The sequence below is a fragment of the Rhinoraja longicauda genome, chromosome 5 (genome assembly GCF_053455715.1).
Source record: "Rhinoraja longicauda isolate Sanriku21f chromosome 5, sRhiLon1.1, whole genome shotgun sequence".
NCBI lineage: Eukaryota > Metazoa > Chordata > Chondrichthyes > Rajiformes > Arhynchobatidae > Rhinoraja > Rhinoraja longicauda.
In genome coordinates this window covers 74233059-74260648 of record NC_135957.1, presented here as the reverse complement: position 1 = coordinate 74260648, position 27590 = coordinate 74233059, and the positions used below count along the sequence as shown (strand labels likewise).

The 27590-nt window shown below is 43.7% G+C and overlaps 1 protein-coding gene across 2 annotated transcripts in view; it reads right to left on the bottom strand.

Annotated features, from left to right (window-relative positions):
• rars2 (arginyl-tRNA synthetase 2, mitochondrial) overlaps positions 1–27590 on the bottom strand; it is a 72291-nt gene that overhangs the window by 17745 nt on the left and 26956 nt on the right. For both annotated transcript variants that reach the window (XR_013547291.1, XM_078399807.1), the window contains exons 10-16: positions 26423–26529; positions 17044–17139; positions 12990–13050; positions 10999–11075; positions 9594–9718; positions 6824–6891; positions 1192–1301 (exon numbers count right to left, since the gene is read on the bottom strand). Coding sequence is in view for 1 of the 2 variants with exons in the window: in XM_078399807.1 (XP_078255933.1) it covers positions 1192–1301; positions 6824–6891; positions 9594–9718; positions 10999–11075; positions 12990–13050; positions 17044–17139; positions 26423–26529 (644 nt within the window). In the remaining variant the exon portion in view is untranslated. The remainder of the gene's footprint in view (positions 1–1191; positions 1302–6823; positions 6892–9593; positions 9719–10998; positions 11076–12989; positions 13051–17043; positions 17140–26422; positions 26530–27590) is intronic.

The window sequence follows — 27590 nt, the reverse complement described above, 5'->3', positions numbered from 1 at the left end:
CTTCTAAGGAAATTCAAGAATGAACTGTGCTGCCATTATTCCGGAGTCCTAGGCAAGGATAACAGATTTCCTACGCTGAATGACATTGGTGAACTCGATTGGGTTTTATAACAATTCAACAGTTTTCCTTGTGCCTCTCCCACTGCCCGATTTATTTAATTACTTGAATTTAAATCCACTGGCTGCAATCAGCATTTGAAATATTATCTCCATATTCAATAGTCCTGGCCTCTACACGAGCATTATGCTCTGTTGACCATACAGATTCGTTTTTTTTTGTATCTATCCTAGTAAGATGTTAGCAGCCAAGAATGAAAAAAACCCACAAGTTGCACAATGGCATATGCCTATAGTTTTCCATTATGTCTTTTAACCATGAAGATTAGGATAAGAAAATAACTGCAGATGCTGGTACAAATCGAGGGTATTTATTCACAAAATGCTGGAGTAACTCAGCAGGTCAGGCAGCATCTCGGGAGAGAAGGAATAGGTGACGTTTCGGGTCGAGACCCTTCTTCAGACTGAACCTTCAGACTTCAGTCTGAAGAAGGGTCTCGACCCGAAACGTCACCCATTCCTTCTCTCCCGAGATGCTGCCTGACCTGCTGAGTTACTCCAGCATTTTGTGAATAAATACCCATGAAGATTAGGATGGATGATGAAGTCAACTGTGAAGCCTATTGGCGAGGTGGTAAAGGATTTTCACTTTTCTGGTTACTTTCTACAATGGCGCAGCTGGTGGAGCTGCTGCCTCAGTGCCACCGACCGGTTCGATCCCGATCTTGGGTGCTGTCTGTGTGGAGTTTGCATGTTTTCCCCTGTGACTGCATGGGCTTTCGCCAGGTGCTCTGGTTTCCTCCCACATCCCAAAGACGCACGGTTAATAGGCCTCTGAAAATTGACTAATGTTTAAGGAGTGGATGAGATAGTGGGTTAACGAAAAAATAGCAGGAATGGATGGTCGATGGATTTGGTGGGCTGAATGGCATGATTCCATGCTGTACCTTTCAATCAATTCAATCTCATAATGCTAATGAAGTAATCATGTTGAAACACGTATGACAATCAGCCTATTCTGCCTCATCTTCATCCCAAAATAATGCATTTAAACATTTGAAAGGGGCCAGTTTGCTTAATATTTTACCACCGTGTTGCTGAAGGTTTCTTCAATCGTTTACAGATATGTCTTACCTACATAGCCTGGCATGAGTATATTGCAGGTACACTCCAGTATCTCCCTGGCTTTGGAGTACACGATCCCAGTCAAATTCATAATCAGACAAAAGGGGACCTTTGAAATCCTACAAATTATAAATTAAAATCATTAAATTTTCTTCAACTTATACTACGAAACCCAATTGAAAAGTTAGGAGAAACGGACGTTGCACGTGAATCCAACATTGTGATAATATAAAGGCTTACAAACAATTTGACATGCGACATAGTTATTAACTTAAATCAATTGATGGCAATTATGTTAGGTTCCAGTTTGCATCCTGTCAGTCCAAAATGCAACCCAAATAGACAATACACATTTTGCAGGGAGAGCAGCAGCTACTGTGTACCACCAACCGCTACCCAAAGCCGTCCCCTCAACCCACAACTATTTCCCTTCATGTTAATTTGTCCAGAATATAGGTTATCAGTATAATAAAACACGTTTAAAAATAAAATCAGGTGAATTCAAACTTCGAAACAATCTCCCAACGTGGTTGAAGCAGTACCGCCAAGGTTCACCAGATTGATTAATGGGATGGCGAGTTAGTCCTGACCAGGGAGCTTAAGCAAACTGGGCCTCTGTACATTGCCCCAAGAGTGTAGGGAGTAGATGCGAAAGTGGGATAACATACAACTAGCGTGATTGGGTGACCGTTGGTTGGCGTAGACTCGGTAGGCCGCATGGCCTGTTTCCTTGCTATATCTCGAAACTAAAGATGTTCAAATTTAATCACAGCAGTAGAATATGGCACCACAGGGATTGGACAGGCTAGATACAGAAAAAATGTTCCCAATGTTGGGGGAGTCCAGAACCAGGGGTCATAGTTTAAGAATAAGGGGTAGGCCATTTAGGACTAGGACGAGGAAAAACTTTTTCACCCAGAGAGTTGTGAATCTGTGGAATTCTCTGCCACAGAAAGCAGTGGAAGCCAATTCACTGGATGTTTTCGAGAGAGTTGAGATTTAATTCTTAGGGCTAACGGAATCAAGGGATATGGGGAGAAAGCAGGAACAGGGTACTGATTTAGGATGATCAGCCATGATCATATTGAATGGCGGTGCTGGCTTGAAAGGTCGAATGGCCTACTCCTGCACCTATTTTCTATAGTTCACAGTGTTGGCATTCAATCTTTAAGTGGAACCAATAAGATTTATTTGAAGCCTTTAAGCGCATTTGCAAATAATACAACCATTGAAATAGACAATAGACAATAGACAATAGGTGCAGGAGTAGGCCATTCAGCCCTTCGAGCCAGCACCGCCATTCAATGCGATCATGGCTGATCACTATCAATCAGTACCCCGTTCCTGCCTTCTCCCCATACCCCCTCACTCCGCTATCCTTAAGAGCTCTATCCAGCTCTCTCTTGAAAGCATCCAACGAACTGGCCTCCACTGCCTTCTGAGGCAGAGAATTCCACACCTTCACCACCCTCTGACTGAAAAAGTTCTTCCTCATCTCCGTTCTAAATGGCCTACCCCTTATTCTCAAACTGTGGCCCCTTGTTCTGGACTCCCCCAACATTGGGAACATGTTATCTGCCTCTAATGTGTCCAATCCCCTAATTATCTTATATGTTTCAATAAGATCCCCCCTCATCCTTCTAAATTCCAGTGTATACAAGCCCAACCGCTCCAGCCTTTCAACATACGACAGTCCCGCCATTCCGGGAATTAATCTAGTGAACCTACGCTGCACGCCCTCCATAGCAAGAATATCCTTCCTCAAATTTGGAGACCAAAACTGCACACAGTACTCCAGGTGCGGTCTCACCAGGGCCCGGTACAACTGAAGAAATGGAGGAACAATGTGCATGAACAGAGTGGAGAGTCATGAGCTGCTTTAAGCACTGCCACATTTTTGCTGTCAGTCACGAAACGCCACGTGGAGATTAGATACTCGCCCAAAAAAAGGAAAATTTTACACAGCCGAAATGTCAGAATCCTCGACAAGAGGCCCAAACAAGATGCCCTGTGTGTAATGATATTACCCAAGGACAGTCTCAAAGCATTATTGATTTGTCTGCATTCAACAATGTCTCAGTTCAGTTTAGTCTATTGCCATGTGTATCGAGGTTCAGTGAACAGCATTTGTGGCGTGCTAACTAGTCAGTGGAAAGACAATACATGATTATAATGCAGCCATTCACAGTATAGAGAAGCATGGTAAAGGAATAACATTTAGTGCAAGATAAAGCCAGTAAAATCTGATTAAGGATAGTCCAAGGGTCACCAATGAGGTAGATAGTGGTTCAGGACTGCTCTCTGGTTGTGGTAGGATGGTTCAGTTGCCTGATAACAGCTGGGAAGAAACTGGCCCTGAATCTGGAGGCGTGCGTTTTCACACATATGCCTATTGCCTGATGGGAGAGGGGAGAAGAGGGAGTGACTGGGGTGCGACTTGTGCTTGATGATGCTGCTGGCCTTGCCGAGGCAGCGTGAAGTGTAAATGGAGTCAATGGAAGGGAGGTTGGTTTGAGAGATGGTCTGGGCAGCGTCCACTATTTCCTACAGTTTCTTGCGGTCTTGGATGGAGCTGTCGCAAACCAAACGGTGATGCATCCTGATAAAATGCTTTCCGTGGCGCATGTGTGGAATTTGGTGAGGGTTGTTGGGGACATGCCAAACTTCCTAAGCCTTCTAAGGGTTGATGTGCTTTCTTGATCGTTGCTTCAATATGGGTGGTCCAGATGTTGGTGGTGATATTTACTCCTTGGAATTTGAAGTTTTCAACCATCGCCACTTCCGCACCGTCAATGCAAACTGCGGCATGTGCACCACTTTGCTTCCACCTCCCAAATCTTTGCATTAATGGTCATGACCCTAGCAGGTACTATTCTTGCATGAATGCAGGGACTGCCAGAAGAGTCAGCCATGGGACAAACCTGTTGCTCTTGGTATATACACCAATCAGCCTAAACATTATGACCGCTGACAGGTGAAGTGAATAACATTGATTATCTTGTTAAAGTGGCACCTGTCAAGGGGTGGGATATATTAGGCAGCAAGTGAACAGTCAGTTCTTGACGTTGATGTGTTGGATGCAGGAGAAATTGGCAGGAGTAAAGACCTGAGCAACTTTGACAAGGGCAAAATTGTTATGGTCAGACGACTGGGTCAGAGCATCTCTGAAACGGCAAGGCTTGTGGGGTGCTCCCGGTCAGCAGTGGCGAGTACCAACCGACAGTGGTCCGAGGAGGGACAAACCACAAACCGGCTACAGGGTGTTGGGCACCTAATGCTCATTGATGCGCAAGAGCAACGAAGGCTATCCCGTCTGGTCCAAATCGACAGAAGGTCTACTGTGGCACAAGTCACAGAAAATGTTAATGGTGGTCACGGGAGGAATGTGTCACAATATACAGTGCATCGCACCCTGCTGCGTATGGGGCTACACACGGAGGACCAACAGCATATTAGGCAGGTGGTCATAATGCTTTGGCTCATCAGGTCATAATGTTTTGGCTGATCGGTATATGCCTCGTAGCTAAACACAGAACAAATATTGATGGAGGCATGGGTGCACATTGGCCAACACCCCAACATTTTGCTGGTTTGCCAATAGCGACATTGTGTAGAAAGATACAATTACGTTGGTACAGTTAAAGACAAATCCGTGATACCCTGGCACATGGTCTTCTGATCATGGGTTTGGCCGTGTAAACTTATTGTTTCACTCAATCCCGAAAACAATACCACAGAGATTTATTAACCACAGGAAGGAACAGTATAAACAAATGTAGGTCCCTTGCAGTCGGAAACAGGTGAATTGATCATAGGGAACAAGGAGATGGCAGACCAATTGAACAACTACTTTGGTTCTGTCTTCACTAGGGAAGACATAAACAATCTGCTGGAAATAGCCGGGGACCGGGGGTCTAACGAGATGGAGGAACTGAGGGTAATCCAGGTTAGTCGGGCAGTGGTGTTAGGTAAATTAAATGGATTAAAGGCCGATAAATCCCCAGGGCCAGATAGGCTGCATCCCAGAGTGCTTAAGGAAGTAGCCTCAGAAATAGTGGATGCATTAGTGATAATTTTTCAAAACTCTTTAGATTCTGGAGTAGTTCCTGAGGATTGGAAGGTAGCTAATGTAACCCCACTTTTTAAAAAGGGAGGGAGAGAGAAAACGGGGAATTATAGACCAGTTAGCCTAACATCGGTAGTGGGGAAAATGCTAGAGTCAGTTATTAAAGATGTGATAGCATCACATTTGGAAAGTGGTGAAATCATCGGACAAAGTCAGCATGGATTTATGAAAGGCAAATCATGCCTGACGAATCTTATAGAATTTTTCGAGGATGTAACTAGTAGAGTGGATAAGGGAGAACCAGTCGATGTGTTATATCTGGACTTTCAGAAGGCCTTCGACAAGGTCCCACATAGGAGATTGGGGTACAAACTTAAAGCACACGGTATTGGGGGTTCAGTGTTGAGGTGGATAGAGAATTGGTTGGCGGACAGGAAGCAAAGAGTAGGAATAAAACGGGTCCTTTTCGGAATGGCAGGCAGTGACTAGTGGGGTACCGCATGACTCAGTGCTTGGACCCCAGTTATTTACAATATATATTAATGATTTGGAGGGAATTGAATGCAATATCTCTAAGTTTGCAGATGACACGAAGCTGGGTGGCAGTGTTAGCTGCGAGGAGGATGCTAGGAGGCTGCAGAGTGACTTGGATAGATTAGGAGAGTGGGCAAATGCATGGCAGATGCAATATAATGTGGATAAATGTGAGGTTATCCACTTTGGCAGCAAGAACAGGAAAGCAGAGTATTACCTGAATGGTGGCCAATTAGGAAAAGGGGAGATGCAACATGACCTGGGTGTCATGGTGCAAGTCATTGAAGCATGACTTCATTGAAAGCAAGTGTGCAGGTGCAGCAGGCAGTGAAGAAAACGAATGGTATGTTAGCATTCATAGCAAGAGGATTTGAGTATAGGAGCAGGGAGGTTCTGCTGCAGTTGTACAGGGCCTTGGCGAGACCGCACCTGGAGTATTGTGTACAGTTTTGGTCTCCTAATCTGAGGAAAGACATTCTAGCCTTAGAGGGAGTACAGAGAAGGTTCACCAGATTGATCCCTGGGATGGCAGGACTTTCATATGAAGAAAGACTGGACAGACTAGGCTTATACTCGCTGGAATTTAGAAGACTGAGGGGGGATCTTATTGAAACATATAAAATTCTTAAGGGGCTGGAGAGGCTAGATGCGGGAAGATTGTTCCCGATGTTGGGGAAGTCCAGAACCAAGGGTCACAGCTTAAGGATAAGGGGGAAGTCTTTTAGGACCGAGATGAGAAAACATTTCTTCACACAGAGAGTGGTGAGTCTGTGGAATTCTCTGCCACAGAAGGTAGTTGAGCCCAGTTCATTGGCTATATTTAAGAGGGAGTTAGATGTGGCCCTTGTGGCTAAAGGGATCAGGGGGTATGGAGAGAAGGCAGGTACAGGTTACTGAGCTGGATGATCAGCCATGATCATATTGAATGGCGGTGCAGGCTCGAAGGGCCGAATGGCCTACTTCTGCACCTATTTTCTATGTTTCTATTTTTCTATTAAGAATGATCCAGCCTGCTGCACACAATTGAATGACGTTGATTACCTGAACAATAATTGCAGCCACGCCCACTTTCTCCGCTGTGCTCTCAGGGTCTTCTAGTTCTTTGGTTGCTTCATGACATAAAAAAAACAAACAATTATGTACAAATAATCTGTGGAAAACTATCCGGACCCACGTGAATCTTCATATAGACGAGAGTGTGCAGAAAGAAACTGCAGATACTGTTTTTTTTAAACCGAAGTTAGACACAAAAAGCTGGAGTCGCTCAGCAAGTCAGGCAGTATCTCTGGAGAAAAAGGACGGGTGACTTTTCGGGTCGGGAATTTCCTTCAGACTGAATGAAGACTGGAGTCTGAAGAAGGGTCCGGAACCTGAAACATCACTCGTCCTTGTTCTCCAGAGATGCTGCCTGACTTGCTGAGTTACTCCAGCACTTTGTGTTTATTTTTAAAATTAACGCGTATTTTTCCTTCAATTTAGAAACAAATAAAAAACCTATCGTGTTAGGTTAAAGTGTTGTGGAATAGTCTTGTGCAGTTTTTCTACAAATATTCACTTCTTAAAATCCTGATTTCATTTGTCGTAATTGCAACGATTTTATTAAGGTGATTTAGGCGCGTGATCGTAAAAAATTAAAGTTGAAACCAACAGACACATAACCACCAACTCAGATCAAAGGTACCCTTCTAAATATTTCAAATTGCACCGGTACTAAAATATCAGGTGCTTCACTTGTTGTGCAGTAAAATATATGTCTTTGCTGTAAGAATGAACAAAGTAGACTGCAAATACTACAGATGATGGAAGTTTGAAATAAAGATTAAAAAGGTATTGGAAATACCCGGGAGATTAGGCAACAGTGGAGAAAGTCACTCTGCAGTTGAATGCACTGGTAGATGCTCAATGCATCTCCCCCTTCTCTTTTACCCGCGCCTCTATCTCGTCTGCAGCACCTGTACCCTGGAACGTTAAGCTGCCAGTCCTGTTCCTCCCTTCGCCAGGCTTTCGAAACAGCTATATAACGCCCAAGTCCACACCCTGTGTAATGAAAGACCTGGATAGAATGGATGTGGAGAGGATGTTTCCACCAGTGGGAGAATCTAATGCCAGAGGGCACCACCTCAGAATAAAAGGATGCACCTTTAGGAGGAATTATTTTAGCCAGAAGGTGGTGAATCGGTGGAATTCATTGCCACAGATGGCGGTGGGGGCCAAGTCAGTGGGTATTTATGAAGCGGAGATTGACACTCCTACGAATCAAGAACCTGTCAAAGGTTATGGGAAGGCTGGAGAATGGGGTTGAGAGGGAAAGATACACTAGCAATTTCTCCTCAAGGTATGTCTACTTTGAAGAAGTTCTCCTCCAGTTTGAAGAAGGATCTCGACCCGAAACGTCACCCATTCCTTCTCTCCTGAGATGCTGCCTGACCTGCTGAGTTACTCCAGCATTTTGTGAATAGTTAGCAATGGTGGAGTAGACTCAATGGGCCAAATGGCCTAATCCTGTTCTTATGACTTGTGAGTTTATCTCACTTACCCGTCAGGCCTCTCGCATTGAAATAGACGCAAGTTAGTCCAACAGCCCTTTCTTACTCTCTGCCGTGCTCCTGCCTATTCCGTCTACAGACCTTGCTTGCATCGACTTCCAGACTCTGACCTGTTGCACCTGTGATTTGGATCGCACCCCCCTACCAATCCAGTTTCAACCCACCACCCGTGTAGCACTAGCCAACCTGCTTGCCGGGAAATGGATTCCCCTTCAGTTCAGGTACAATCCGCTCCTCTTGTGCAGGTCACCTCTGCCCCAGGAGAGATCCCAATGGTCCAAAAATGTGAATCCCTGCACCAACACCCAAGCCATGAATTCACCTGTCCTATCTTCCCGCTCTTCCCCTCCCTATTACGTGAAACCGGGAGAAATCTGGAGATTACTGCCCTCCAGGTCCTGCATTTTAACCTTTTGCCTGGTAACTCCCCGTATTCACTCACAGGACCTCTTCCCTTTACTACCTATATCATTTGTGCCAACGTGCACAATGACCTCCAGCTGCACATCCTCCCTCTCGAGTCTCCTCTCACTTTCGCTCTGCCTGACTTCACCATTCCCCGCTGTGCCTCAGAGGCAGGCTCGAGGCTACAGACCATGATGTTTTACACCTCAACTAGGTCACCTCTCAGCTTCCTAAGCTCCAAATTAAAATAAGTCGCAGCTCATCTAGCCTTTCCCTACGACTCAAACTCGTAAGTTCTTGTAACATTCTGGTGAATCCCCTCTGCGTCCCTTTAAACTTAACCAAATGTCCCTCTCCATCAGCTTCACATGAATTGATCATCTACTCTTTAGCACAATCCTGCTGTGGGAATTTCCTGTTCAATAAAATGACCCACTGCAGTACTAAATGTACAACAATAGCAATTATTCTACAACAATAGCAAACCTTAAATGACTGTATAGTTCCTTGGGAAAACCAGAAGATTTGACAAGGCTGTATGAAGTAAAGTCCACCCATTCCAGAATATTTCAGCTGTAGCAATGCAGGTTTTTCCAATAGCTCAGCCAATGTACAAATTGGTCCCATTCTTGGCTATCTTTGCACATCCCCAATCCATTCCACTCATCACTTTAACTTCATGTTTCATGTAACTTGTGGTTTTGTGACAGTTGGCAGATCAATTTCCTTCCTGGGATAAATAAAGTTCTACCGTATCGTATCGTGGCTGCAATGACTCTTGATCTTCATTTAGGGAAGGAAATGATCCTCTTAAAAATAATCAGAAGTTAATGACCAAGCGTTAAGCGTTGAGAACTCACTCTTTGAGGCAGCCATGTTTTGCAGCATCCTGGAGCGTGCTTCATTCAGAACATCGTCCAGAAAAACAACATCTCCTCTCCGAGTCTTCATTCCTTTCACTAACCCAAAGGGTACATGTTGGCAGCTGGGGGTGGGGAAAATACATGTCAATTTGAGTTTCTCCAAACTTTATTAACTGCAAGATTTCTTAAGCATTTCAGGGACAAAGTGCATGTTTACAAAGCTTCTGTCACCACCTGATACTGTTTAACCTGGTTTGGGAATTGTAACTAATTTAATAAGTATAATTAATGTTTTTTAAAATAAATATGTTAAAAATATGAACACACATCAAACAATTTCTTTAATTTATTCAACAGCGAACATTTTGGGCATCTACAATTTATTCCACCAGGTACAAAAGTAATTATTTCTATAAAGTTAATTAAGATTCTATAGAAGAAGGCATTGGAGTAACTCAGCAGGTTAGGCAGCATCTCAAGAGAACATGGCGGTGCAGCGGTAGAGTTGCTGCCTTACAGCGTCAGAGACCCAGGTTCGATCCTGACTTTGGGTGCTGTCTATACGAAGTTTGTACGTGCTCCCCGTAACCGAGTGGGTTTCCTCCCATACTCCAAACAAGTACAGGTTTGTATGTTAATTGGCTTTGGTAAAAATGGTAAATTGTTCCTAATGCGTAGGATAGTGCTAGTGTACGGGGATCACTGGTTGGCATGGATTCCTTGGACAAAAAGCCCTGTTTCTAAGCTGTATCTCTAAACTAAAGGTGACGTTTTGGGCCAGGACCCTCCTTCAGACTGAAGGAGGATTTCGTCCTGAAATATCACCTATCCACGTTTGCCTGAGGGGCTGCCCAACCCGCTGAGTTACTCCAGCATATGTCTTCTTTTGCAAACCAGAATCTGCAGTTCCCAACTGTTATCAGGCCATTAAATCATTCTATCAACAACCAACGAGCGGTCCTGGGCTACTACCTACCTCACTGGAGAGCCTCGGACTCTCTTCAATCGGACTTTACCTTGCACTAAACTTTATTTCTTTTATCATGTATCTGTACACTGTGGTTGGCTCGATTGTACTTATGTATAGTCTTTCCGCTGAGTGGCTAGCAATGCAACAAAAAGCTTTTCACTGTACCTCGGTACACGTGACAATAAACTAAACTAATGCTGAATGTGTGATCTCTCATTTTTAGACAGTGAAACCCAATTCTAAGTTATCCCACACGCTGAAACATCCTGTCCACATCCATCTTCTCAAGACCCTTTCGAATCTTACGTTTCCATTAATTAGTTGCTCACTCTTCTCAACTCCAGAGGATACTAGCCTACCATGCCCAAGAGAAAGCCCCTCCCGCCCAGCCCCAAGCTAGGTTCTTATGATATGCTTTCTTTTATGACCTACCGTTCTGTCCAGTTAAAGCCCAGTATTTTCAGTACGTCAAACATCTGCTGAAAATGTGTGCACTGTTCTTTATCTGTCTGAAGAATACAAGAGCAATCAATATGAAAATTGCACCAACAATATACAGCAAAAAGCTGCTAGGTGCCATATATTTGCTTGTCCAAATCTACTTTCAGGGCTCATTCCTGAATATCAAATTTGAGAGCAACATGCTTCAGGCTGTTTAGTAAAACTGCAGAAACAAGAAAACTCTTGTGCAACATTAACCTCTTCAAAATACAGTTAAAGTCTTGTGGAAAAAGTACAAAAGAAATCAGCCTGCATTATAGTTGAGTAAGTAGTGAACAGCTCTGTTTTCCTATAAAGCAAAGAGATGTTAAAATTAAAACTCTGGAGGAAGTGCAATAGCACGGAATTAAAGCAAAGGGAGCAAGCAGTTCATCTGCACTTCCTAGCATGTTGCAGTCTCAATCCCAAGCAAGACTCCATGAAATCAGAATAGATGCGAGGCATTTTCCCACATAGGGAAAAAGAGAAACATTATCCCAGGCTACTTCAGAAAATCAAATGCATGTACGAGGTGAGAAATCCACCTGACATCAATTGGAAGAGGCATGATGTGACCAGAGAAAGGAGCAACTAACAAAAACAGAGGAGGAGACCACAGTTAATGCTGTCACCTTATAACCCCTGGGACTCATGCTTAACCCAGATGCTGGGTGATATTTGTGTTTTATCCCAAAGATGAGCTGGTAGGTTAATTGGCTGTTGTAAAATTACCCCTTTGTACTGTTAAGTGGCCAAAAAAATAATTTAAAAAGGGGCAAGTTGATGGACACTGAAAGTAGACGCAAAACGCTGGAGTAACTCAGCGGGTCAGGCAGCACCTTGGGAGAGAAGGAATGGGTGACGTTTTGGGTCGAGATCGACACTGGCTGGAGTAGAGAAGGATGAGGGGGGACCTCATTGAAACGTACCGAATAGTGAAAAGCCTGGATAGAGTCAATGTGGAGACGATGTTTCCACTAATGGGAGAGTCTAGGACCACAGGGCATGGCCTCAGGGTAAAAGACTGTACCTTTAGAAAGGAGATGAGGAGGAATTATTTTATTTTTGAAAGCAGAGATTGATAGATTCTTGATTAGTTCAGGTGTCAGGGGTCATGGGGAGAAAGGAAAGAGAATGGAGTGAGAGGGAAAGATAGACCAGCCATGATTGAATTGCAGAGTAGACTTCATGGGCTGAATGGCCTAATTCTGCTCCTATAACCTATGAACTTATGACATGTGACAGAAATTTGGTCCTTCGACTTAGGGAAGTACGGCGATGAGGCAAACAAGAACCACTGGGACAGCCCTACTGGGTTTGTACGCCCTCCTCCTGTGTCAAACAGAAGACAAACAAAATCTTTGTGGAAAGGGGATGGAAAAGAAAATCGTTAAAGTTTGCTTGAAATTGAATTTATTAATATTAATAAATTCAAATGCACCCACTTCATGCGCAAAATGAACAAATTCCTACAACTATCAAAATAACAGTATTGTGCCAAGAAACATATGGATTTGTATCATTTTAATATTTCGAACTACTTTGCATACAAGATATTTAATGCCAAAGCAGTGATTGAAGGCAAGATAATTTCACAATTGAGTGTCATATGATTTATTATTTTAGTGAATGGTATCCAAACATGGAACAACCAATTAAATAAAATCCCATTTGGAAAAGAATGGTCTTTGTAGGATTAATGAACGAGATTAACATATAAATAAGCATTACACTGCAAATGCATGAATTTTAATACAGTTTTACAGAAATTCATCATTGGATACACACTAAAAATGTAACAAGTCTGCTTCCGAAATTAAGCTGCAGAATACACGGAACCCTTTTTTTTAAAAAGCAGAGAACATGGTACAGATTTAGCACTGGCCATCAAGGACGAATTTCTACCTCCTAAGAGTATAGTGTACCACTCCTTAGTTACCTACCACATAAATCATTTTGTCAAAGTTGTATTTCTCCATTCGATCTGCAGCAGCTGCAATATCCCTGCAAACAAAATTGTGAAGTAACAGCTGTTATTCCCATGGATGATGCTTCAACAACTTAGGTCACTGATAATCAAGGTGTCTTTTATCAAGTAAACATGCACCATATTTCAAACTGTATTTTACACTCGGCCAGCTACACTAGGCCAGCTACACTAGGCCAGCCACTGATCGCCAGCCCGACACCAGCCTGCCGCAATGGACGCTCCGTGCTCAGCTCCGTCATGGGAAGATAGAACTGGATAGATAGCGGAGAAGGTTCAAGGATGCGCTCAAAGACTCTTTGCCAGAAAGCAATACTCTCACTGACCCGTGGGAATCTCTGGCGCTTGACACACATTTAAGAAACGTAGGTTTATAGGTTTAAGGTGAGGGAGGAAAGATTTAATAGGAATCAGAGGGGTTACTTTTTTTTTCACACAAAGGATGGTGTGTATATGGAATGAGCTGCCGGAGGAGTAGTTAAGGCAGGTACAATCATATAATTTAAGGGATATTGGGACATGTATATGGATAGAATAGATTTAGAGGCTTATAGGCCAAGTGCAGGCAGGTGGCAATAGTGTAGATGGGACGTTGGTCGGCATGGGCAAGATGGGCTTGTTTCTACGCTGTACGATTCTATGACTCTAAACATATAGACAGGTACAATACAATACATCTTTATTGTCATTGTACAGGGGTACAGCGAGATTGGGAATGTGCCTCCCATACGATGCAATAATTTAATTAGCTAGTCAGTATTAATTTAAAAAACCCAATTAAACAAATTGTAACAGTTTTAAAACAGAATAAAGTGCAAGTAGATCTGTGCCGGTTCACTGTGCGATGTGACCATCTGGCTCAGCAGGACCGGTTCATAGCAGCTATGGCCCTGGGGATGAAGCTGCTCCTGAGTCTGGAGGTGCGGGCGTAGAAGGCCTTGTATCGTCTGCCCGATGGTAGATGTTCGAACAGACTGTTGCAGGGGTGTGAAGAGTCTTTGTGGATGCTGGTGGCTTTTCTGAGGCATCGTGTGTTGTAGATGTCCTCCAAGGCTGGAAGTTGTGTTCCGATGGTCCTCTGAGCTCTATGGACTACCCGCCGAAGAGACAGGTTTAGAGGGATACGGGCCAAGTGCAGGTAGGTGGAACTAGTGTAGATGGGACATATTGGCCAGTGTGGACAAATTGGGCCGACGGGCCCGTTTCCATGTTCAAAGTAGAGATGGAGCATCCAGGACGACATTGAAAACCTCATGTATGGGCTTCAGGAACCCATGGGGGTATTGCATAAAGAAGCATTCACCAGCCCACCCAGTCCGCCACCACCTGCCCCATCTGTGCAAGTGTCTGCTGTTACCACGCTGGTCACATTAACCCACCTCGGAACTCCCAAAATCAGAGTGGAAATCATCCTTGATCAGAAGGGACTGCTTGAGAAGATTTCCTATGTTATATCAAAGGAGCAGAAATCTGCATAACACTAGCAAGGAATATTACAGCATTTAATTAGTTAAAACCCTTGACATTATGAAGGCATGAACTTGAGGGAATATGAAGGCATGAACTTGAGGGAATATGAAGGCATGAACTTGAGGGAAACACCATTCCACCAATAGTAATATTGAATATGGCAATTAATTTTCATGCACTTTTGGAAGGGACTGTGCGTGGGTCAGGGATCTAAAGTCCCTGGCAGATCAAAACTCTTGAATTGGGTGACGCATTACAACCTACCTCCTCAGATCCTCAGATCCTCAGATCCTCACCCGAAATCAGCTTCCAGCTAATTCACTTCACACCATGTGAAGTCAAGAATCAGCTGAGAGCAGAAAATTACAGCACTAAATTCTGGCACCAGACAACATCCCAGCAGTAATACTGAAAACCTGCATTCCAAAACCAACTGCACCTCCATCAAATTTTGCCAACTAACCAATACGATGAAAAATTGTCCAGGTAGAAGTTCATAAATTCATAAGTTCTCAGAGCAGATTTGGCCCATCAAGTCTACACTGCCATTCCATCCTGGCTGATCTAGTTTTCCCCCTCAACCCTTTTCTCCTGTCTCCTCCACAGCCTTCTGTGGCAACGAATTCCACAAATTCATCTCCCTCTCATTAAAGAAATTCCTCCTCATCTCCTTCCCAAAGGTCCGTCCTTTTATTCTGAGGCTATGGCCTCTGGTCCTAGGCAATAGACAACAGATGCAGGAGGAGGCCATTCAGGTGCAGGAGGAGGCCATTCGGCCCTTTGGCCCTTCGAGCCAGCACTGCCATTCAATATGATCATGGCTGATCATTCTCAATCAGTACCCCGTTCCTGCCTTCTCCCCATACCCCCTGACTCCGCTATCCTTCAGAGCTCTATCTAGCTCCCACTGGTGGAAACAATGATAGTACGAGAGGGTGCAGAGGAAGTTGACTGGGATGTTGCCATGGCTGGATGTATTAGGAATGTGAAAAAGGGCCCATTTCAAATGCAAGTTGAACAAAGAAAAATCAGCAGTGTATAAAATTATGAGACGGGCGGGCAGGGTAAACAGAAAGACCTATTTCCCTTGCCACTCAGAGTAGTGGGTGGAAGCACAGATTTAAGTTAACTGGTGTAAGGATGAGAGGTGGGTTGGCAAGGAACGATCTAGTTGAGTGGAGGCATGGAATTCATGGCCTGTACGCATGTTGGGGCAGAAACCAGCACGACATTGGATAGGTACATGGACGAACACTTGAGGAGCCAGCACATACAGGGCATATCAACTACATTTTATCCAGTATAAACATAGTGGACTAAACGTCTCCTGCTGGGTTTTAAGTCTCTACAATTAGATGACCTACAGTTAGAATCACACAAAGGGTGGTGAATGAATGGAACAAGCTGCCGGAGGAAGTAGTTGAGGCAGGTACAATCTCAACGTTTAAGAAACATTCAGACAGGTACATGGATAGGACAGGTTTAGATGGATATATCTGCCAAATGCAGGCAGATGGGACTAGTGTAGGTGGGACATGTTGGTTAATGTGGGCAAGTTGGCCTGTTTCCATATTGTAAGACTCTATGACATTCATAAATAGCATCTAAAATGTGAAAATTAGCAATAATAAAATGGAAAACAAAATATTGTAGATACTGGAAATCTGAAACAAAAACAGAACAACTAGCAGATCAGGCAGCATCTGTGGAAAATGACGTAGGATTAATGTTTCAGGTCAAAGGACCATCTGTCAAATCTGGGAAGAGAGAAAATAAATGGATTTTAAATTGCAGATAGGGTGGGGGGGGGGGGGGCAGATAAACTGGACAAAGGAAATACCTCTGATAAGATGAGGCCAGGATTGCCAAAGATACAAACTGTAAATGAGGCCAACTAGTCAATGGGTTAGTGGGAGGCAGTTATAGATTAAGCCATTCTCCCTACAGACTGAAGTTAGGCTAACACATGAACAAAGGAACATAAAATGGAAATCTACAGAAAAGAACAATGTATTGACACAGTAATCATATGGTTTACTCAATAGCAGTGTGTCTGACACCACTCTCAACAACACCATGTGGATCATCACTGGCTGCCTACGCCCTACTCCGACGGATCTCCTGCCGCCGGTGCTCGCAGGTATCGCACCCGCCAAGCTGCGCAGAGAGTTGTTCACTTATAGGCTGGTGTGCAAGGCCCCATCGGACGCCAATCATCCTTTGCACCACCTCGCCCAGGATTCACAGCAACTAGGACCTCAACGCCTGTCATCTCGTCACCCTTTCTCCCTTTCTGCAGCGACCCTCTGTGGCTGCACTGTCCTCCGTCCCCCTGGTGGAGGGGTAGAACTCACGGCCCTTGACAACAGCACATTGCACTGGCTACAGCGCCTGGAGGGCGTTACATAATTTCTGCTGCCTCAAACGCAAGAAGAAGAAGTGTGTCTGACATAGATAGCTGCCTGGATAACCAATTGCGAGCTATCAATCCTTTCATTTACAGCAATTACAGTGTTAAAAAATTGTTTTAAGATGCTCACCTAGTCAGGTAGAGAGATGTCCCATCACTTCGAACTATCTTGGCATAACTGGTCAGATCACCTTTTGGTGAAAGATCAACCACTCCAACTCCTAGGCTGAAGAGACAAAACAGGAGGTACTAAAGATGCACAATGTTTTCATTCTTAACACACGTATAAATATAGAACATAGAATAGCACAGCACAGCAACGCGCCCTTCAGCCCACAGAAAATAACTGCAGATGCTAAGATAACCTCCTTGTCTGAGGTCATCTGTTGCCAGCCCCATTTTGGCCTGTTTTTTTTTTTCTTGCTCCCCCCCACCTTACAATCAGTCATGATCCAAAACATCACCTATCCATTTTCTCCAGAGATACTGTCTGACCCACTGAGCTACTGTAGGATTTTGTGCCTGCCTTTTGTATAAAAGCATCTGCCGTTCCTTTTTATTACGTTATTCACCTTTGTTGTAGCTGCAGAACAAAGGTTTTTTTGCAACGAATGGGAAAATTCACAGGTACGATATTTGCTATATTTAGACCAAAGCAGTTGCAAATGCAGCAAAGTGAGAGGAACAGCAAACAAGGAAGTTGGCACATAATTTGTGATGAGATTGCTTGGTTGATTGCAGACGACTGAATGTTCTTCTCTTTAGTGCCAGATCATGATTATCCAGAGGAGCAGGGAAAGAGAATTTCAGAATGAGGTTAGATATATACTTCTACACTTAATAGTATGGTAGAAATTTAGAATGCTTACATTTGATGATATACAAGTTTGAACCGGATTTATATCTTAAATCAGAATTTGATGGATTTTTGTTAACCGACAGCTTTAAGTGTATGGAACAAATAGAGGAAAATGGAATTTGGATTTTCAATGCAGATCCAAATAATTGGATTTTATTGGAATTCAGGACCTATTTCATGTTCATAAATTATAGGAGCAGAATTAGGCCATTCGGCCCATCAAGTCTACTCCACCATTCAATCATGGCTGATCTATTGTTCCCTCACAACTGCATTCTCTTGCCTCCCCCCCTATAACCCCTAACACCCGTGCTAATCAAGCATTTATCGATCGCCACCTTAAAAATATCCATTGATGGCCCCCACAGCCTTCTGTGGCAATGAATTCAACAGATTCACCATCCTCTGATTAAAAAAATCCTCCTTGTCTTCTTTTTAAAGGTACGTCCTTTTATTCAGAGACTTAGGTCTCTGGTCCTAAACTCTCACCACATCCACTCTATCCAGGGCTTTTATTTCACAAAATGCTGGAGTAACTCAGCAGGTCAGGCAGCATCTCAGGAGAGAAGGAATGGGTGACGTTTCGGGTCGAGACCCTTTTTCAGACTGATGTCAGGAGGGCGGGACAAAGGAAGGATATAGGTGGAGACAGGAAGATAGAAGGAGAACTGGGAAGGGGGAGGGGAAGAGAGGGACAGAGGAACTATCTAAAGTTGGAGAAGTCAATGTTCATACCGCTGGGCTGCAAGCTGCCCAAGCGAAATACGAGGTGCTGTTCCTCCAATTTCCGGTGGGCCTCACTATGGCACTGGAGGAGGCCCATGACAGAAAGATCAGACTGGGAGTGGAAGGGGGAGTTGAAGTGCTCAGCCACCGGGAGATCAGGTTGGTTAAGGCGGACTGAGCGAAGGTGTTGAGCGAAACGATCGCCGAGCCTGCGTTTGGTTTCGCAGATGTAAAGAAGTTGACATCTGGAGCATCGGATACAATAGATGAGGTTGGAGGAGGTGCAGGTGAACCTCTGTCTCACCTGGAAAGACTGTTTGGGAAATCCATCCAAGGACCCAAACAGTCTTTCCAGGTGAGACAGAGGTTCACCTGCACCTCCTCCAACCTCATTTATTGTATCCGCTGCTCTAGATGTCAACAACTTTACATTGGCGAAACCAAACGCAGGCTCGGTGATCGTTTCGTTCAACACCTTTGCTCAGTCCGCCTTAACCAACCTGATCTCTCGGTGGCTGAGCACTTCAACTCCCCCTCCCACTCCCAGTCTGACCTTTCTGTCATGGGCCTCCTCCAGTGCCATAGTGAGGCCCACCGGAAATTGGAGGAACAGCACCTCATATTTCGCTTGGGCAGCTTGCAGCCCAGCGGTATGAACATTGACTTCTCCAACTTTAGATAGTTCCTCTGTCCCTCTCTTCCCCTCCCCTTCCCAGTTCTCCCTCTATCTTCCTGTCTCCACCTATATCCTTCCTTTGTCCCGCCCCCCTCTGAAGAAGGGTCTCGACCCGAAACGTCACCCATTCCTTCTCTCGTGAGATGCTGCCTTACCCGCTGAGTTACTCCAGCATTTTGTGAAATAAATACCGTCGATTTGTACCAGCATCTGCAGTTATTTTCTTACACTATCCAGGGCTTACACCATTTGGTAAGTTTCAATGAGATTCCCCCCTCATCCTTCTAGGATCTGAATTTCCATCCTGAATAGCACAGCATTTGTGTTCTAATTGTTTGCTCAGGTGGAAAAGATGAAAAGCGATAGACAATAGTGTTAATACATCGTTAACTTTTAACATAGAAACAGTCTTGTGTCTACCTCGTCTATATGTCCATCAAATACCAATACCAGTCTCATTTACCAACTCTTGGTCATAGCCTTTATGCCTTGGTGATTCAAGTGTTCATCTAGAAACGTTTTAAATGTTGAATGAATTGCTGCCTCCACCTCCTTCTCAGGCAAACTCCAACCATCCTTTGGAAGAAAATAAAATCTTTATATCCTTTCTAAACCTCTTATTCTTTACCTTAAATATATGCCCTCTGTATACAGCAAAGATAATAGAGCAGAGCAAGATAGACCACTCAACCCTAAAAACCGTAGTATCTCATGGTGCCATTTTAGTAGGCAGAAACATTTAAAAAGAAAAATAACAAAAATCTGTGAATTGATAGATGAGATATATTCTGCATTTTAATGGTATCATCACACATACTGTTCCCCCAAAACACTGATTACACTGCGAGAGGTATTACGGACGGAGGGTTTTGCTTACTTAAATGGCTCCTTTGCGTACTACACCAGTATAGGTGATTTTGACGGAGTGGTCCATCTTGCTCAGCTCTATTATCTTTGGTATACAGACACGTCTGCTATTGGGAAAGATTTACGATTGACTACCCAGTTGGAATAAGTGGTCATAGAGTGATAGAGTGATACAGTATGGAAAGAGGCCCTTCGGCCCAACTTGCCCACACCGGCCAACATGTCCCAGCCACACTAGTCCCACCTGCCAGCATTTGGTCCATGTCCCTCTAAATCTGTCCTATCCATTACCTGTCGAACTGCTTCTTAAACATTGGGATAGTCCCTGCTTCAACTCCTCTGGCAGCTTGTTCCATACATCTACCATCCTTTGAGTGAAAAAGCTACCCCAGGTTCCTAATAAATCTTTTCCCCTTCACCTGTTCTCTGGTCCTCAATTCACCTACTCTGGGCAAGAGACTCTGTGCTTCTACCCGATCTATTCCTGTCATGATCTTATACACCTCTATAAGATCACCCCTCATCCTCCCGTGCTCAAAGGAATAGAGTCCCAACCTACTTAACCTCTTCCTAGATCTTCTAGTCCTGGCAACATCCTCGTAAATCTTCGCTTTACCTTTTCCAGCTTGACAACATCTTTCTTATAACATGGTGCCCAGAACTGTACACAAAACTCGAGATGTGACCTCACTAATGTCTTATACAATTGCAACATGATCTCCCAACTTCTATACTCAATACTCTGGTTGATGAAAGCCAATGTGCCAAAAGTCTTTTTGACCATCCGATCTACCTGAAACTGCACCTTCAAGGAGCTGTGAACCTGCACTCCTTGATCCCTCTGCTGTACAACACCACCCAGAGCCCTACTATTCACTGTGTAGGTCCTGCCCAAGTTAGACTTCCCAAAATGCAACACCTCCCATTTCGCTGCATTAAATTTCATCAACCATTCCTCAGCCCACTTGGCCAATTGATCGAGATCCTGCTGCAATTTTGCACAACCATCTTCACTATCTACAAAACCATCCACTTTTGTATCATCTGCAAACTTGCTAATCTTGCCATATAAATAAATTTTAAATAAATAATAATAATAAAATATATACACAAACAGCACTGATTTAATACTGAGTGTGTTAATCTATATTCTCGTGCTGAAATATCTGGTGTTGGATTTGAATCCATAAGTCAGAGGCGAGTACCACCAACCAAGCAACTACAGTTGACACACAGTAAAGATGTTATACATCAAACACATACTAGCAACAAATTTCTTCTATCTTATTCTGTACAATGCAAACACATGATATAATCTGAACTGCAGGTATTAATCAAACTCCAAGAGTTTGTGTCAGAGGGAATCATCTATCCAAACGCAGTGCTGTTTCAATTTCACCAGATGGTTATTGAGGAAAAGAGGCAGTGACATGACGGAACACAGTGGATATAACAATCTGAAGGCAGAATTAAAGTAATGAGTTTACACAACAGACCGCTGTATAACCAGCAGAGGGACTGTAGGCTGTCAGGCAGGAAAGAGACATTAGCTCACTGATTAGAAATTAGAAAGTAGGTGGTGATAAAAAATAATTAAGGCATAACAATCAACGGAGTTCTTGGGTCCCTTGATGTACATTTTACAAAAATGAATGGTAGAAGCACAGCAGTGCATTTAGCAGAGCTACTGGCTCGAATAGTAGATTACACCGAGGCAGTGCACCGGAGTCGCTATCTTGTACCTTATTAATATTATAATTTAAAAACATAAATAAATTACCCAGCTGGTTTACATTTGACATTGGGCCTCAGCCCTCTGGTTTCCTTAACCACAATCCCACCTCCAGCCTCCATTTGCTCTTGAAGGACTTCGAATGAATCAGTCCCAATAGATCTTTCTCTCTTAAAAGGAAAGACACAAAATGGAGTAACTCCGTGGGTCAGGCAGCATCCCTGAAGAACATGGATAGGTGATGCTTTGGTTTGGGACCATTCTTCAAACTGTTGTGAAACATCACCTTTCCATGTTCTCCACGGATGCTACCTGATCCATAGAGTTACGCCAGAACTTTGTCTTTTCTTGGCAAGCCAGCAACTTATAGTTTTTATGTTTAGAGATACAACGTGGAAACAAGCAAGCACTTTCGCCCACCGAGTCCATGTCGAATACCAATCACCCTGTACACCAATTCTATCCTACACTCGGGACAATTTATGGAAGTCAATTAATCGACAAACCTGCACATCTAGATCGCGGGCCAAACATCAAAAATGTGTCCAGATTTTAACTTTCGTGACCCACCTCTGGTATCTACTTCAAACTTGGCATGGATTTAGATTAAAAAAATAATTGAGAAGGAATTGATAACTTGTCAGTGCAAAAACGTTGCACACTAATTAATTAAGCTAATTAGAAAAGGTCACAGCACTCCAGCCACGGGCTCCGTCGACCCAGCCTCCAGCCACGGGCTCCGTCTAGACCGTGCGCCGAGGTGCCTTTTCGTTTCATGTCGTGACCCACATCCCATATCTACCTGTATTTATAACATATTGTGTAAAAATATTATAGAAATTACATCTGAAACTCGTCAAGAACAAAACCTGCACATATTTTTAAAATATGGAAAAAAACTCAAATCTTGTTAATTTTCCGAGTAGTAATTGTCCAATCAAAGCACGTTTGTCATTGAGTCGGACGCCAATTGACCAATTGCGCACTTTGTTTCAGGCTAGCTAGGCAGGGAGCCCAGGTGTCGCTGTTCCTTCACTGTTGATGGGTCAAAGTCCCGGAACTCACTCACTCACTCACCAATTATGGCTGGAGCCCGGGTCGATCAGACAGAGCCTGGGTCAATAGACAATAGGTGCAGGAGGAGGCCATTCAGCTCTTCAAGCCAGCATCGCCATTCAATGTGATCATGGTTGATCATTCTCAATCAGTACCCCGTTCCTGCCTTCTCCCCATACCCCCTGACTCCGCTATCCTAGCTCTATCCTTAAGAGCTCTATCTAGCTCTCGAATGCATTCAGAGAGATGGCCTCCACTGCCTTCTGAGGCAGAGAGTTCCACAGATTCACAACTCTCTGACTGAAAAAGTTTTTCCTCATCTCAGTTCTAAATGGCCTACCCCTTATTCTTAAACTGTGGCCCCTTGTTCTGGACTCCCCCAACATTGGGAACATGATTCTTGCCTCTAACGTGTCCAACCCCTTAATAATCTTATACGTTTCGAGAAGGTCTCCTCTCATCCTTCTAAATTCCAGTGTATACAAGCCTAGTCGCTCCAGTCTTTCAACACATGATAGTCCCGCCATTCCGGGAATTAACCTAGTAAACCTACGCTGCACGCCCTCGGCCCTCGACGGAGCCTAGGTTGATGGAGCCCGTGAATGGAGCCTGGGTCGATGGAGCCCATGACTGGAGTGCTGTGACTTTTTCTAATTAGCTTAATTAATTAGTGTGCAACTTTTTGCACTGACGAGTTATGAATGATCTAAATTTGTGTCAAATTTCAAGTAGATACCAGAAATGTGTCACGAAAGTTAAAATCTAAACACATTTTCGATGGTCGGCTCGTGGTCTAATCGACCCGGGCTCCAGCCATAGTTGGTGAGTGAGTGAGTGCCGGGACTTTCACCCATCACAGTGAAGGAACAGCGACACCTGGGCTCCCTGCCTAGCTAGCCTGAAACAAAGCGCGCGATTGGTCAATTGCCGTCCGACTCAATGACAAACGTGCTTTGATTGGACAATTACTACTCGGGACATTGACAAGAATCGGGAGTTTTTTTTTCCACATTGTAAAAATATGTGCAGGTTTTGTTCATTGACGAGTTTCAGATATAATTTCTATAATATGTTTACACAATATGTTATAAATACAGGTAGATATGGGATGTGGGTCACGACATGAAACGAAAAGGCACCTCGGCCCACGGTCTAGTCATTGGAATGTGGGAGGAAACTGGGGCATTCGGAGGAAACCCACGCGGTCACAGGGAGAACGTGCAAACACCGTACAGACAGCACCAATCAGGTCCCTGGCGCTGTAAGGCAGCAACTCTAATGCTGAGCCACTGTGCCGCCCTTAACTGCTGTTCTTTGTTTCTTAATTCCTCTCTCATAACCTTTTCTAACTTCCAGATCACTTTTCTACCACTTCTACAGCTAATTAAACACACAAATGGTATTCTCTGATTGCGGCCACAATGCGTTCTCACTGTCATCTCTAACCCATGGCCTTTGACAGCTATGAGTATTTTATCCTTCTCCAATATCTTTACATTATTATCTATTTGTTAAGAGATTACACTTGCCATTTATATTTTCTTATCCATTTATAGCAAAAGCAACAGCAGCAAAAGCTGCCCCCGTGCATTATCAGCTCAGCCCGATTACCCCGTAACCAGGTTTCATTCAGCCCAACGCCATATTGTCAGCTGTGTGCCACTCCGAAGCAACAGAATCCAAAGCCACAGTGATAGCCTCCATCTGGAACCTAATAGTCAATTTCACTCCTCAACGCCTCTTTTCACCCTCAATGGCGTGGTGAGGTTATGTAATGGGCTGCAATCTTTAACCAAGAATTGCAAAGACCTAAATCACAAATAGTGTATCCTCACCACAAAAGGCTTTCCACTTAGTTTTCTCAGAAATTGCTTGTTTAATCAAAATCTTGGGGGGGGGGGGGGATGTCAAAGTTCTGTGCAAAAAATGAGTTGACAACAAAAGTACACGTTCAGTGAGGGGAGTCTGATGTGCCTCAGGTGGACATGCTGAGATTCTGCAAGAAAATGTCAACTTGTAGCTTTAGGTTTATCATTGTGACGTTTCCCGAGGTACAATGACAACCTTTGTTTTACATGCTATCCAATTAAATTAAATAATACTATATATAAATATAAGCAAGCTAAACACGAGTACAATAGGTAAAGCAATGGGGAAAATGAAGAGTGCAGAATATACTTCTCAGCTCTGTGGCGTACCAGTTCCAGGGGCACAATCCAATGACCACGATAGATAGAATCGGGCAGTAGACTAGATAATGGAAGGACTGTTCAGAAGTCTGATATCAGAGGGGAACTGGGGAAAGCCTCAAGGCTTTTGTACTTGACTTTGGCTACCTATTGTGCTTGTGATTGACTTGACTGGATTTATGTATAGCATGCAAATCAAAAACAAAGCTGTTCACTGTTCCTCAATACACATGACAATAATAAACTTAAACTTAAAGTCTTTTTCAGGATTAATCAACATGTTCTAGCCACTTTGTAATTTCTTTTAGATTGCAACTTTGTTTATCAGTTCAGGAAAAGAACCTCTACTCTATTAATTTTATTTTATCTGTTGCTTCTGACTGGATGCATTATTTTATCTGTTGCTTCTGTCTGGTACAGCAACTGCTCTGCTCTCGAGTGCTAGAACCTGCAGGAAGTGGTGAACACAATCACATCTGAGAATGAGGTGTGAAAGAGCTGGGATCAGTCCATCAAATGCTTGTCACTTCCTCCCATCTAGTCCATCTTCATGCCGCCTCAGGAAGGCTGGAAGTGAACTCAAGGATGGTTGCCTCCCAGACCATTTGCTTTTCTCATTTCTATATTCTAGAAGGTGGAACAGGATCTTAAAATCTCTGACTTCCAGACCAATGAAGAGCATCTTCTCTACTGCCATCAGACTCCTGAACTTTGCAGCATCTGCCATCAGACCCCCGACACCCAGCTCTTTCACACCTCATTCCCAGATGTGTAGCTGTGTACACTTACTCCTAACTCTACCTCATTTGGCTATTCCATTATTGCATTTTACGACCTTTTCTGCACCATTTTTGATTGCACTATAAACTTGCACTATTTTACTGTTTTGTGCTGGTTGTATTTACTTCTGTATGTATCATTATTATATTATACTGTTTACTCTGTGAGCTTCATGTGAACAAGGAATTTCATTCCACCCTGACAATATGACAATAAACTCAGCTGAATCGGTCTGAACCAGAAGGCTTTGGTTATGACTTTTGACTTCAGAGATACAGCGCGGAAACAGGCTCTTCGGCCCACCATATCCGCACCGACCAGCGATCACCCCTTACACCAGCACTATCCTAAACATTAGGGACAATTTACAATTCTTTTTTTAACCAGAGCCAATTAACCTGCAAACCCGTACCTCTTTGGAGTGTGAGGAGAAACCGGAGCACCCGGAGAAAACCCACATGGTCACAGGGAGAATGTACAAACTCCACACAGTCAGCACCCGTAGTCAGGATTGAACCAGCGCTGTAAGATAGATCTACCGCTGCGCCACCGTGCCGCCCGATGCTTCAACTATTTTTACAAAACTGTTGTTTATAAATTGTGACCATTAAAATCTAACCTTACTTTATTTTCTTGAGCAGTCCTCTCTGATCAATCATCTGCACGAGTTCTTGTGCTTTGACTTGGTACAAGGATTCTCCAGAGTACTCATCGAAACGCACACCAAGCCGCTTTTGGAACAGATACAACATTTAGAAATTAGATAAACTTCAATGATAACTGTTCAATTGAACCCTGCAATAAAATGCACTACAATTCAGGTTTGATCAACCAAAAGCAATATGCGTCAATCATTTCAAACAGTATGTAACCATGTAAATCAACATTCAAATACTGTTCAATGTTTAGGGTGAGAAACACTTAGTGGCATTGTTAAGATTAAAAAACAGAGCTAGATAATGGTTCAATGGGACTTTATTATCACAGGTACCAAGGTAGAGTGAAATTAAATTCTGAATAAGGCTCAGTACAAGTATCACTAAACATCAGCACTTAGATACATCTTAGATAACCATCTCAGATAGAATATGAGTGTATAGTAGTAGTAGTAGTACTCCGAGACAGTATAAAGAGTCACCAGATTTGACGCCATTTTCTAGTCACTGTTGTTGTCAGTGCAGGGTTCTTGACTTGACCATAAAGGCCCATTGTCCTGGCAGCGTTGCAGGGCCAGCCGGGCTAAGCGTGGCTGTGGTGTCCTCCGCTGCAGGCCGTGTCTGGTCCACCCGCTCAGCCTCTTGAAGTGGTGCCCAGTCTGGCCGAGACTCCAGTGGCCCACTCCACCATCAATGCAGTGCACTCCCTCCCGCAGCCGTTCTGCTTACTGGCCCTCCGTCAGAGTCCATCCTCTCTGGGCGGGCGGGGCCTTCCTGGTGGGTCCCCGGTCCACGGCGCGGCTCCTCGCTCCGCGGTGACATTTCATCAGAGCCTTTTGATAAAAGTCACAGACCTAAAACTTTCTCTGTTTTCAGTTAGAGCTGGCACCTAACCTGTTGGGTACTTCCCTGTTTTTACACCAGGACTTTTCTTTGGCGAACAATGCTCTTCCTTTGTGAACTAATTTATCCCAGACTTAAGTTTTTTTTTAAATTTGTCAATTAATTAACCGTATAAGTTAATCTTTGACTCTTAAATGGGTCATCCATTACACTGGGATTATTCCAGGTTGGCACATAAAATTGTGCAGTAGAGGCCAATCTGACCAAGTCTCGCGTCAGAGGTCTGGGCAGAG